Source organism: Maniola hyperantus, chromosome 2 (assembly GCF_902806685.2).
Source record: "Maniola hyperantus chromosome 2, iAphHyp1.2, whole genome shotgun sequence".
NCBI classification, from domain to species: Eukaryota; Metazoa; Arthropoda; class Insecta; order Lepidoptera; family Nymphalidae; genus Maniola; species Maniola hyperantus.
The window spans coordinates 5,755,513-5,769,619 of record NC_048537.1 but is presented as its reverse complement, the minus strand read 5'-3'; the positions used below and the strand labels follow the sequence as shown (position 1 = coordinate 5,769,619).

Below are 14,107 nucleotides of genomic sequence, written 5' to 3'. Positions count from 1 at the left end.
CAAGTTACCTCATCATAATATTATATTGGGTGGGAGATAATTTATTCCATCCTCTTTAACAAGCAATCTCTGGAGTTTCTAAGTATACACTTAACAACTTTCATGTGTAATATTTTGGACCTTATAAAATGAGGTGATAGGTCGTTACTTTTTTATAACATACCATGAGACAGCAAGTTTAGAGGCTGTACTTTTATTTACTTCTTGAGGTGTATGTAATTACAGAAGTTTTTATTCAAGTAGATATTTTCATGTGCTTTTTGCTGTAAATATTAACTTCTTTGGATAGTCAAAGTTTTAGTTAATTTTAGACCTTGTGGCTTGTAGAGTCCAATTTCGCTATTGATTTTGATTGCATTGTGTAAGCGTAGTGTAGGCGTACCTACCGGTTAGCATGGTATGATAACAGAAGCTTAGGTGCAATCATTCAGTATACCTACCAAGTGTGTATAGAAATTATATAACTTAGAGCATAATGAAACTACACTATTCATAGCAATAAGCTATTTTATAACAATGAAAATTATTATCTTTATTCATACTAGTCTAAATATATAAATAGAAAAGTTGACTGACTGACTGACAGACTGCAACTGATTTATCAACGCGCAGCTCAAACTACTGGTCGGATCGGTTTAGTAATAGAAAATGCTCTAATTGAAATGGTTGGCTATCGAACTATCTAATATCCCATGCAATATTATTATAAGCTGGACTTAAAAGTTCAGTTTGATCGCTCTTTATGATCGAGATTATAGCTTACGAAGTTAAATCGGTTCTACCTACCAAATAGCTTTTATAATAAGTAATACCAGCTGAGCCTGCCCCGGCTTCGCTCGGGTGCAGGAATTTCGAACAATCCTTTCTTGATGGAGGTCTACATTATAGAAAACTTAGGTAGGTACATGCATTTCTCAAGTTGTGAGCGTAACACTATAATCAGACAGCCAATTCCTTCTTTTATTATTACTACATGATACCCGCGACTTCGACCACGTACCTAAGTTTCTATTTTTTTTATCCTCCTTTGATCTGGTTTTCTGGGACAAAAAGTAGCCATCTCTTTCCCCGGGATGCAAGCTATCTCTGTACCAAATTTCGTCAAAATCGGTTAAGCGGATTGGCCGTGAAAAGCTACCAGATAGACACACTTTCGCATTTATAATATTAGTATGGATAGTATGGATATATTATTATATAGTTTGTATAGAATTTAGTAAATCTAATTTTAAAATAGTAAAAGTATAATTCATAACAACAATAATAACAATGCATTAATATATAAACCCAAGCAAGTATGAATAATATCGTTTGTTTTATCGCCAATTCAATGAAACCTAATAAGGCAAATCGGTCTGAAATTGAATTTGTCCCTCTTTCAGTGGAATCTCTTCTCTGTAATATTTTCAACGATTTACTGTGAATGAGATTGTCGAGGCAAGTTTTAATTATAGACCGGAATGTCTTGGCTAATAAATTAATTGAAGGCACTTCAGCACGCGCTTTCGTGCCACTTTTTCATTTCACACAAAATATACAACGTAGTCGAGTATGAATTTCAGTTCACATTGAATCATTTAGGCAAAGATATTAAAAAACTTTTGAAATTCGTATGCTTGTTTGTGTGTGACACATACGTGGTACTAGCGATACAGACTACATAGATATTGGCGCAGGGTTTACGCATCTTTTGACACCTTTGAGTGTGCTTCAGAAAATGGCGACTCGTTATCTGGGTTGCATTTACATTGAAATTCAAAACGTAGAAATTTCTGCCACTGTGTAGTTTGAGCTGAAATGAAATACATATTATGTTTTGTATAGTAATTAGATCTAGCCTTATCTAATTACTATACAAAACATAACCTTTGTTTTATTGTAATATTTATTTGCATTTGAAATATACTAATAAAATTGCTATAACATGGATATAACCATAGATTTCGTGTCCGACAAACGACAAGTGGGAACGGGGGAATACTACTCAAAATGCGTTACTTCCGATTCCGTAACGCTCCGGCTGCGGTTTTGATGGGTCTTGTATCTAATGTGTGTTCAGCATTATTTATGTTGAATGTTGTTTCAGCTCTGCTAGTATTCTATGTGCCATCAGAGTCGGGTGAGAAAGTAACCCTGGGCATAAGCGCTCTGCTCTCAATGACAGTCTTCCTTATGACGATACGAGACACTCTGCCTCCTACGGAAAAGACGCCACTTATAAGTAAGATATTGGATGTAGTATAATATAAAATAATTCATTTTCTTAATTAAACGTTTCGCCGACTAATTATTATTTATAGAAAAGAAGGTTGAAGTTAGTGAGGCTTTTGAACTCTAACGAATTATTGAAATTACACTAAGAAAACAAAAGGTGTAAAAATGTCGTTATCGTTAGAATAATAAAGAATGAGTGGATCACTTCCAATATGAGATAGAGTGATAAGTGGTGTTAACTTTGGGACCGTCGCGCGTCGTAGAAAGTTTATTAACCTCTTGTCCCTTGTGCCTCTACTAAAATAATAGCCTATCTAATTTTATGTAGTCTACAAACATTTAATTTTGTTTCAGGTCTTTACTATGGAGTCAGTACGTGCTTAGTGTCCTTTTCAGCGTCGTTGTCCGTTGTGACCCTCAATATATCTTACAGGCAGGTCTAAATCTTTGATTAATCTTGTAATAAAAGTATTATCGGTCTAAAGCCTTAAAACACTAAGGGTCCATTCACACTGACGTAAAGTCGAAGAACATCGAACCAATAATCTTAAATACTACATTGACCTCTATCGCCAACTTTTCCACTTAAAACTGATTTTTAAATTATAAAAGATGTAAATTAGAATTAAATTTTAAAAGAGGAAAAAGTGGTTACCGGAAAATGATCCTTATCCTTAATATAAAAAAGGTTTTCTACAATTATCTAATACTGCCTAATTTTTTGAGTGGAAATGGGGCGGTAGGTTGGACTTGTTTATGCAAAGGCAAAAATAATGTATTACCCGTACAACCGTCGTCGGCCCGGGTGTTTATCCGGCGGATATATACCGGATTTACGCCTGGTGTAATGAATAAAGGGTCTGTTTCAAGGCTCAAGCATTAGTTGCTCAATGCTCATGCATTTATAATAACTTATTATGTAGGCATCTAAATAATTTAGAAAGAAAATTAGGCAACATACCTAAGTTTTGTTTGTTTCAAGCACAGAGAATGCAACCTCAAGAGTATGCATTATAGAAGGTTTTGCATGAAAACAAAATCGTGAAATGTTGGCGGGGGACAACCCACCACCTCCCATGGCCCCACCAACCTCGCGGTTATATGGGCCGAGGCGGCCGAGGCGGTTGGTGGGGGACAGGGGAGAATGCTTTGTTGTGATGGGTGGACTCAAAAGTCACGTAATCAAGACAATGTGCGGAATGAGGGTACCAAACATTATGCTAAGCAACTGTCTGAGCTTGGTGGTCGGGGGTGTCCGGCTGTTAGGTGTCTATAGGTGGTGGTTTGTGGTTTCAAGCTTTATAATATTATAGTCAACTATGCAAGCAAACGAGTACAGCTGTGTGCGCACACACAGAGTGCAACAGCGCCAACTTCAAACACCGGGCTACTACTGAAAAGTTTATGACAGAAATCCCCAATAACTTTTATGACGCAAGTGCTAATCCAGGATTTGACCCTGGGACCTTATCATATGCAGTCGAATAAGCTAGCAACCAGAGTAACGAGGCAGTCAGCCTTCAATGTTTATATAGCGAAGTGGCCTATGGTTTTGTTCGTAGAGGAGTGAGAGGGCAGCCGGTGCCGGCTCTCGTGCGCGAGCTCGTGCTGCAGCGGCTCGCGCGCTTGCTCTGCATCAAATTCGACACTGACGTCACCAAGGTAAGCCCTAGAGCACAGAGTATGATATTACATACAGAGGATTGACGAAGCTGTCTAAACAGATCAGTCGTGTGGTAAGTGCGAGACAAAGGTGCGCCCCATCTGGCTTACGTAGTTGGAATCTTATGCTGAAGAGTCTTCGTGGTTGTCATTTACATACAACCAAAGGCGTCGGACTACCGTGTCTCTCTTTAAACGGTTCCAGAATCTAGACGACGCTTGTCCCGCGCTATACTTATAGAGTAAGCCAGCGCTTACCAGACCTTCGTTAATTTATAAAAGCTGAAAGTTTATCTGCGTTTGGATCATGGTGGCTTTGGGAGATAACAGGTAATAGAGGTGTAAAAAAAATTTCGTCAAAGTATAAAGTCTAACTTTTATATATTTTTTTTCGGAATAATAAGAAATCACGTAGGTATATGCATTGCGAGCCACTTTAAAGTTTAAAAGCTTAAGGGGGCTCAGGACGGTGCTTTCTTCATACAAACGTAGGAGGGTAATTACTACATTACTTGATACTGTACGCTCAAAACTAAGTATTATATCGATTAATCTCGTCATTACCTAGGTTTATTGATATATGAAACATTGAAAAAAATATTGATTTTAAAGTTACGAGGCTCAAAAGATTCCGATTTTAACACTAAATTCATGACAACTTTGGGCGTAAATAAATAAGATTAGGGGTATGAAAATTCTAAAGAAATTTAATATCAGACATAGTTTATTTATTCATTAGTTGAAATAACTATACTTTGCAAACATAAACTCGGTAGTTTTTTCTCAAAAATACTTTTCCTAAACCCTTGATTTCGGTGAAAATCATCGTGCCTCTCACCTTTCTCATACAATGTCAAGTGAAAAGCAAACAGGTTCGGTCGGGCGTACTGCGTCACCTTAAGGGTGTCTGGCGGGGGTTCCCTTGATACTAAGTGTCTGGCAATGCATGACAAGACTATCCTGAAGAACAGACGTATCCTGACCTATGTGAGCAGGAGCTCACATACTGAAAATTGATACACCCACTTACAGACAATCTTGGAATACATCAGTATATACCTACCTGATTTATACTCATTATTTTTGTATTTAAAATCGGCAATCAAATTAAGTATTTATTGTACTTTACATTGCTTTATATGAGTGCTTTATATTTTAGATGATACTTATATTTATTCCATGAAAACGACGTTAAACAGAATTTCTAAAATACTAGACAGAAATACAGATGGTAGGTTTCTCGCGTCACATAACCTACCTATTTATTATATAAGAAGTAAATCTACACCGAATGGAGATTCTCTCACGCGTTATTAATTTCGCGACGTCTACAGCCTTACCTTCGAAGCCCTTTTATACAGAATTGTAATAATATTCATTTGCAACGAAAATATATATAAAGACTTGATGACGCCCGCGACTTCGTCCGCGTGGATTTATGTTTTTAAAATCCCGTGGGAACTCTTTGATTTTCCGGGATAAAAAGTTGCCTATGTCCTTCCCTCGGATGCAAGCTATGTTTGTACCAAACATCGAAATCGGTTGAACGGATGGGCCGTGCAAAGCTAGCAGACAGACAGACGGACAGACAGACACACTTTCGCATTTATAATATTAGTATGGATAGGAACCTGTCACAGTACTTGAAAAATAAGCGGGTATTTTCCTCTACAAGACCAAGGATCGTGCGCATGTATACAGGATCTAACCAGAACGCTGATAAAAACGAAAACAGGTGATAGTACTGATGATCAGTGATATGATACCACAAAAAACGCAAAAAATAAAAGAAAAAATCCTACATTTTGTAAAATTTCAAGATATAGGTATTGCAAATAAAACATCTGACTGACGTTCCTAAAGTAGGCAACTCGGAGGCCGTCGTAGGTGGGGCATTGACCCGAGTTTTGCACGCGATACATTGCGGGTTTGAAAAATACTAAATCATTAAAAACTACAAAATGAGTCAAATGGTTATTGGTATTGGGTTGTGTTTAGGTAGTATAACAATAACACTAAGTTTTTGCTAGCGTTCTGGTTACACCCTGTATAATGTATAACGTAGCGCAAAATCGTGAAATAAGGTTACAGCATTGGAAATTGGAATATTCAGAATGTTCAACCAACATAGTCGTCAAAATATAATAATATGGCATAGTATCTACAAACAACGTCGTTGTTAGTTGATGAGAGGATTGGAAAGATTAATCATTTCCCTTAATGTTCACAAACAATCGAATCCCGTCTTGAAAGCACTGATTGAAGGCCGTTGCTAAACTCAAATAACGATTCTGTACCTTAATTACGTATACCTACATATTAATTATTATTAAGAGTTATTTAGGTACGTAATCCCACGCAAAGATCTCCACCCACCACCCAATCACAAACGAAACTGTTTTCTAATTGAATGCCGAATATTTAAAAAAAAAAAATCCGAATTGATTTTAGAATGTTTTCGAAAACATGTTTGTGATTGGTTAACACCCACTGAGACTTTTGGCTCCATCATTTGTATGGGATAACGTGACAGAGAGAGGCCTATACTAACTTCTCTCAACGGATAAAGTATAGTAGTTTTCAGGTTTCACAAATCGATATATTACGATATTCCGAGATTTACGAGTGTTGTAGATTAATTTTCTGTTACAGAATTTTGTCACGAAATAGATTTAGTCACGTAGCCTGTGTAAAAGGTGCCAAAATTCGTTCTTTTCACTTCATTGACTATAAGTTAGGTTTCATTCGAGCCCGTGCTAGTGGTTGTACTGCGAGACGTTTTTTATCTTTTCTTGCTAATTTTAAGACGACCCAACGGTTGTCTAAAAATACGCATAATGACTACTACCGTTTGAGAAAAGTACGATAAGATATTTTCATCGATGTTCATTTCAGAACATGACACTCTCAGAATATGCCTTCTTCAGGCTTCAGTCCATATTTAGGAATATTTTTTTAAGGCATAAAAAATAATCAACCCAATGTTTATACCAATAAGAGTAGGTAGTACTTAGTAGACCAAATCCATACTTAATATTATAAATGCGAAAGTGTGTCTGTCTGTCTGTCTGTCTGCTTTTCACGGCTCAACCGTTCAACCAATTTTGACGAAATTTGGTACAGGGATAGCTTGCATCCCGGGGAAGGACATAGGCTACTTTTTATCCCGGAAAATTGAAGTTTCCACAGGATTTTTAAAAACCTAAATCCACGCGGACGAAGTCGCGGGCATCATCTAGTTCATTATAAAATAAAAAGTTTCGACAGTTGAGTTCAAATGAAATAGCAGCATCTAACTTCAGATAAGTAGGTACAGTTGCCCACTACCACAATCTACTTAATTACGGAACCATTCGATCAATCAAATATTGGTCTTGGGAAAGTCTGCCTTCGTATCCATAAGGGAATTAATCTGCGATCATGGTTGTGGCAGCGTCGAATTAAAACATAAATATTTGCCTAAATTTTACCAGTCATGTGAATGCGTGTGGAAAGGTACGTAAACATACCTAATACCTACATAAATAAGCTACAACCATTGTATTATTTATTTCAGAATCCTTAAACTCAAAAACGACTACATTATCTTCTTTAATAGGTATATAAAAAAGAAAAGGAGACTAACTGACTGATCTATCAACGCACAGCTCAACCTACTGAACGGATCAGGCTGAAATAGCTGTTATGACGTAGACATCTTTTAAGAAAGGATTTTTGAAAATTCAACCGTTAAGGGGGTATTGGAGTTTGAAATTTGTGTAGGCCATGCGGACGAAGTCGCAGGCATAAGCTAGTGTATTATATTTTTAGAACATACTAATAAGCTACAAGTACCTAAGTAAATGCACACTAAGATAATATTTTGAAGTTGATGGAAATTAACAGTTTATAGATCCAAAAAAAAAATCGAATCTTAAAGCACAACTGTATTACAAATGCATATAGAATGTAGACAGGTACATATTATTAATTCTAAAATGACGAACTTATTGAAGTACCAACCGAATATCATTTGGTAATTGTTACTGAAGATCACCATAATCGAATCACGTCAATCAGGTACACCGGCGGCGGAGGTAATTCAAAATATTCAAAATATGGAAATGACTTTCGTAACTGAAATTCGGGACTCAAAAAATTATGAATCCAACCGTAAACTTCTCCTAAATTGATCGAGTAATCTAAAACGTGGTCATAAAGTTTGTAATGTCTGCCCAAGTTGGATTACTTTTTGTACGTTGATCCCGATTATTTAAAAAAAAGATAATATATTGAGGTTTTTAAGCTAAATCGCTGACATAAATCTCATTTTAAAAATGAGGGCAAGCTTCTTCAAGTATAGGTATCTACTAGCTAGAAAATCAGTGTTTATCTGAAGATGGAGGCATTTTTCTTTTCAAAATTTGTGGAGGCATCTTAGGTAAACGAAAATAGCACACGTACCTACCTACTCGCACATAATATTATGTCTACCTAGTACCTACCTACCATGCTTTTGTTTAGGGCACACTATTCATCTTCATACTTTTTTTATACTCCCAAGTGTAATTAATGCGAGAGGCAAAAGATCACTTTTGATATTAATAAAAATTTGGTATTGACGTAGGTACCTAGTGTTTTCAAAAAAATAATGGTTTATATTAGCCCAAGTTTTAGTCTCATCACACACTAGAAAGGTGGCAAGAGCCTTAGAGTTCAGATGACAAAATCTAATGCGATGCGCATTTTTTAATCTCGTCTAGATGATCATACATTTTACATATTACAGTCATTCAATCAATTCAAAAGGGAAATTCATGAGCTTCTTATAAGTGTTATTGTAATATTTCTGAATTACTTAGTGATAATCTCAAATCTCAAGTAACGTATCTAAAATTATATTCATACATATTATGTAAATCTGATGATTACTATAGGACTTGAATAAATTGTTCTGCATTAATTATCCCCTCTGTATGACGTCATGTGAATTTGTAATTATTATTTTTTCGTTTTTGATTGACTTTTATTTAATTACTAGAGGATGCCCGCGACTTCGTCCGCGTGGATCTAGGTTTTTAAAAATCCCGTGGGAACTCGTTAATTTCCCGGGTTAAAAAGTAGCCCATGTCCTTCCCCGAGGTGTAAGCTAACTCTGTACCAAATTTCATTAAAATCGGTTGAACGGTTGGGCCGTGAAAAGCAAGCAGACAGACAGACAGACAGACACACTTTCGCATTTATAATATTAGTATGGATTTTTTCAACTGTTATATAATTTAGAAGATTTTGTAATTACGTAATAAATTGCGTGTCGAGGAGCTTTAACGTAACAAGCGATTGCCCATCTGAATGTATCATACATATACATTTTCAGCACTGAATATGACGTCATCAGTAGGTTCTCCCCCTCACAACTTCACAAGCCGCTCACATTGCAATAGAAAGCTACTGCTGCTGCTGTTGTTGTCATTAGCATTTTCAGTTTTGAAAAATACGTGTGGTTACTACCTACTTTGTACCTCTAAATTGCAATCAGAATAATATTTCCTTTATGATCATGTACCAGGGTGACAGCAATGGTGTGGCGGTGAGCTCTGGCGTGCAAGTGAACCCGAGGACAGGCTCGCGACTGAAAGCAGAAGTACAATGCGATGGACCATCGTTGGCTGCCTCACCGCGTTTCGCTCGTCACAATCACAACCACCTCAGTAAGTGTTTATTAGGTTTAAATCCAGTATGATAGAGAATATAGTTGCCGAGTATGGAAGGGTAAAGTTTCAAGAATAGGAAGACTAATTATTGATACCTAGGTACACTTTTAAAATTACCACAACAGAATTTTAATGGTTCATATTTCCATGTACAATAGTCCCAATACTATTTTTATCAACGACTTCTACTTCATATTAAGATGGCAAGTAGGTATACTACCTATCACTCAACTTTTAATCATCAATTAGGTGGCAGAAATAATTAACTAACAACTTACTTAAATATTTATAGTATCATAATATTTATAAACAGGTAGATTTGGGCAATTTGTAGCAAGCAATAAATTGAAAATGATTGCAAGAGTCATTTAAATATTTTCACTTAAAGATCATTTATCGAGTTGTCATTAAAAGTCACTTAAGCATCGTTAAATATAACGGCAGATTTTATAAAAAGTATATGCAAAAGTGAACCTTTTATCGGTTTCTCTTGGACAATTAAAAATATTGTTTTTACGTAACTATTTTCTGTGCATATGTTTTACTACACTCGTACTTTTAATTGACGTCCGTGGGACATTCGTTATCTGTTGCCTGCATTTTGAATTGCAACGAGAATAATAATTTGGATTCATGAAATTCATCGATTCACTTGTTATCTAAGTTTAACGACGTATATTTATTTATATATTACGCCCACGACCATACTTCTCTTTTATTTCTTAATAGGTTTTTATTAACTATCCTTCTTGTCTGTCTGTTTGTTTCTTTTTTGCTTGTTTGTTTGTTTGTTTGTTTGTTGGTCTGTCCGATACAAATTTTGCAACCGATTTTAAACTAACTTGAGCCCGATGAGCTAGAGTCTTGAAATTTTTAACGTAGCTCGGCACTAGATTGTCATTTAATAAATAATAATATTAACTCACATTTTTGTCTGTCTATTTGTTAGTTTTTCTTGTCGTTCTGTTTGTCGGAAAAAAGTTTGTAATCGATTTTAAACTAACTTCCCATTTAGTTAGCTACATGAAATTTCAAACTAGATTGCAATGCAACATTACTTTACTTTCTCGTCTCTCTGTTTGTAATCAGCGATTCCTATAGACTGGATACGGGCCGCCAAGTTTCAAATCATGCTCGTCGGTCTCTCTTTACCACATGCAGTCTGTGCCGCTAATGGCTATACGCAAGCGTGTCACACACGCAAGCGTACGATTTGTCCTTTCCTTTTTAAAATAGGTACGAATGTCTGAGCTTTACACATCGGGGGTTTTATAATGTCTTTGGCTGTAATTAAAGAAATAATACTAGATCGCGGCCCTGCAGCAGCGAACGCAGCTGCCAGCGAGGCGATGGTACCAGCAGTGTGCGCGGGCGCGTGCACGCGGTGTGCCTGCTGCGGCTGCACGCTGCGCGACGCGGCTGCGCGGCACGAGCAGCGCGTTGCAGCTAACGAGCGCATGGAACGCGCTAATCTGGAGTGGAAGCAGGTGACTTGAGATTCTGTCAATAAGTAGTGTTAATTGGATTGCTCTGAAATCTGAATACATGAAATCCCTGCTTTGTGTTGTTTACCTAAGTTTAGCAAAAAACCGCATCAAAATGTGCCCAGTAGGCAGATCTGCCTAGTTTTCGGAGTACGTGTATATGATTTCATATTATTAATGTGAAAGTGTGTTTGTTGGTTTGTCCTTCAATCTCGTCGCAACGGAGAAACGGATTGACGTGATTTTTTGCATGGGTATAGTCAAAGACCTGGAAAGTGAGATAAGCTACTTTTTATCCCGGAAAATCAGAGTTCCCACGGGATTTTGAAAACTTAAATCCACGCGAACGAAGTCGCGGGCATCAGCTAGTACAGGATTATAATTGTCCATCTGCAATGTTTCATGAAAATTTTACAAAAAGGGTTGTAGTTCCTTAAAATATTTCAAATTGGTATTAACAATTTGTATATAACCGAATCATCAAAATAGGTGCGTAGGTTTTACTATAGATAATAATTTTATTTTGCTATTTTATGCTTTGATTTGATATTGATGTGTTTGATGTTCGAAAATGTACAGCCTTGTAGTTTTATCATTGCGTTGAAACCGACCGTAGTATCATAAAATAAACAATAAGTAAAAGTTATCAAAATAGGTAGATAGGTAGGTACTAGGAATAACTCTATAAAAGTTGGCAAAAAAATGTAGTGACGTAAATCACGGGTTGTGGCTCCGTGTCCATTCATGGCGAATATACGCACCATTAATATTTTTATTGTTTTTCATATCGCATATGGGATAAACATGCTGGACTTTTAATAAAATCTAAAAACTAGATATGGGCATTATTGCTACTTTTAAATCATTTTTTTTTGGTAAAATTATTATTTTTATTCAGTGTTTTCATAGGTAGCCAATTTTTCACAGAAATTGGTTCTTCAATTATCGCACTTACAATCGTATACTACATTAATTTGACATCACGCAACTGATATTTCACAGGTGGTATTTTGCGGAAAATGAATTTCCACACTTATGGTTTTAAGATGAAAATTCACCTTCCGTGAAACGTAGCAAGCGATTGTTTAGTAACTAAAAGTTGCAGTTATCGATATTCAAATTTGCCGCAAAGTGCCGCGCGGAGGCAGCGTGGCCGCAGCGCTGCAGCCGCCTGCGGCTGCGCTGCTTTGTGAATCCATATAAATAAATTCGCGCGACTGCAGCGCTACGCCCGCGCTGCGGCGCATCAGTTGATCGTTCGAAATTATATATTATGGAATACAAAGCAGTGCGGCCGTATTTGTGGAGCTTACAATTTATTCTTATCTACATAGGTGGCTGTTGTTGCCGACCGCGCACTTCTAGCAGTGTTCGTGCTAGTGACGACTGCCGCCACTGCCGCCATTCTACTGCCTCAGCTGAACAACCTTCACGTCGGAAATACTCCGTTAAAGCATCCCTCTTAAAGGACTCTGTTTATGACTTACATATATAAAAAAATGACTTCAATATTTACCGACTTAAGCCCAAATTAAGAAAGAAAAAAAAGAAGAAAGAAAAAGTGTTTATTTGGTGTCACAGAATACACAGTACAGAATGTAATATCAAAAACCTCAAACTAAACTGTCGTAAATACAAATTTTTTTACAATTACAAATTACTATAAGTCACAAATTTTTATTTCATTTAGATATAATACCGTTACACTATCATAAAAAAGAGCTAAAGGTTCGTTTTGTTTGATTTTTATAGTAACGAATGCCAAAATGAAAATGGGTGCCAAAATGTTTGAGTCTGAAAAATGAAGTCATTTATGTAATGATATTTTAATCGGTCAGTATTTTTTCTTGAATATAGGATTGAACCTACCTAAGAACTGATTGTGTTTATTAAAATACATTAAGTAGATGTCAATTTTAAACTATTTATTATTTAATATAGCTTTTAAGTAGGTACTTAAATCTGTAAATATGTTAAAAATAAGTAGGTAAATAATCTATTAAATTTTTTTTTTTTTTTTTTAATACAATAAAACTTAAAGCTAGCTAAAATCTATTAAATTAATAATAATTTATTAACACACTCTCGGGTCTACTAAAAACCAATATGACAAACAAAATCTATAGGTAATATTAATCAAAACATATGTATACTTATAAATAATTCAATAATGTTATGGCTTTCATTATTACCAGAAAAAATATAAAACTACAATAATAATTAATAGCTATTTTGCAATAACTCGGTACATTTTTTTTTTCAGATTTTAATTAATAATTATGTAACGCTAACGGCGAAATAAATTATAATAGGTAAAGGTAGCACGCACGTGCTTATGTAATAAATTATCTATTAATATTAATGATTAAGGTATTAATTAAGCTCAAAATTGTTGCCAAATGTTAAAGTAAGTGTAAATAGAATAATTGTATCCCTGATACACTGGTGAATGTACAAAGTTAATAAAAGTTGTTAGTGAAAATTATAAACTTAGTTTAATTTCGTCATCAAAATGCAAAATTATATTGTGATAAAGCAACGATCTTTACCTCGTATCTACCAGGTGAAAAAATATATCTACTTACTGCATACATGATTAAATAACAGACAAATGACAGATTTGCACAGTTATTGCAAATCTATCATTTGCTATGGATATTTCAACTCATGGATATAAGTCCCGCAAATTGCTATTGCGCTGAAACCATGTCCCATTAACATCGAAATAACGTCATTTTGACGTCAGCCAAAATAAAAATGTACCATCAGCTCGAAACTTCAGTCTAGTGCTGACGTCACTAAAATGGCGGCCACGCACATTAGCAATTTGCGGGACGTATACTAAATCACATATTATTTAGAGCTAGTTAAAGTTAACTTGAATATGGCTTTCCTTTGGTTAAGTCAGGAGTCTGGGCTAGGACTTAAAAAAATAGACGTCTGGACATACCTACCTATTAGAAAAAAAATGGTGAGCGTCAGGATGGCTGGACCATGAAAGAATTTGATAAATAAGGAGAAATCCAATATAAAATTTTTCTTTATTTATCGAGG

At 35.7% G+C, this 14,107-nt stretch overlaps 1 protein-coding gene across 3 annotated transcripts in view; it reads left to right on the top strand.

Annotated features, from left to right (window-relative positions):
- The window catches only part of LOC117987868 (neuronal acetylcholine receptor subunit alpha-10-like), a 40,763-nt gene extending 27,257 nt beyond the window's left edge, over window positions 1–13,506 (top strand). For 2 of the 3 annotated variants that reach the window (XM_034974938.2, XM_069502792.1), the window contains exons 6-11: window positions 2,087–2,221; window positions 2,569–2,647; window positions 3,777–3,876; window positions 9,425–9,566; window positions 10,878–11,056; window positions 12,388–13,506. In XM_034974938.2, the coding sequence (XP_034830829.1) occupies window positions 2,087–2,221; window positions 2,569–2,647; window positions 3,777–3,876; window positions 9,425–9,566; window positions 10,878–11,056; window positions 12,388–12,519 (767 nt within the window). In that variant the 3' untranslated portion in view covers window positions 12,520–13,506. The remainder of the gene's footprint in view (window positions 1–2,086; window positions 2,222–2,568; window positions 2,648–3,776; window positions 3,877–9,424; window positions 9,567–10,877; window positions 11,057–12,387) is intronic. The other variant, XM_069502788.1, reaches the window with a different exon arrangement.
- Window positions 13,507–14,107: the final 601 nt, after the last annotated feature.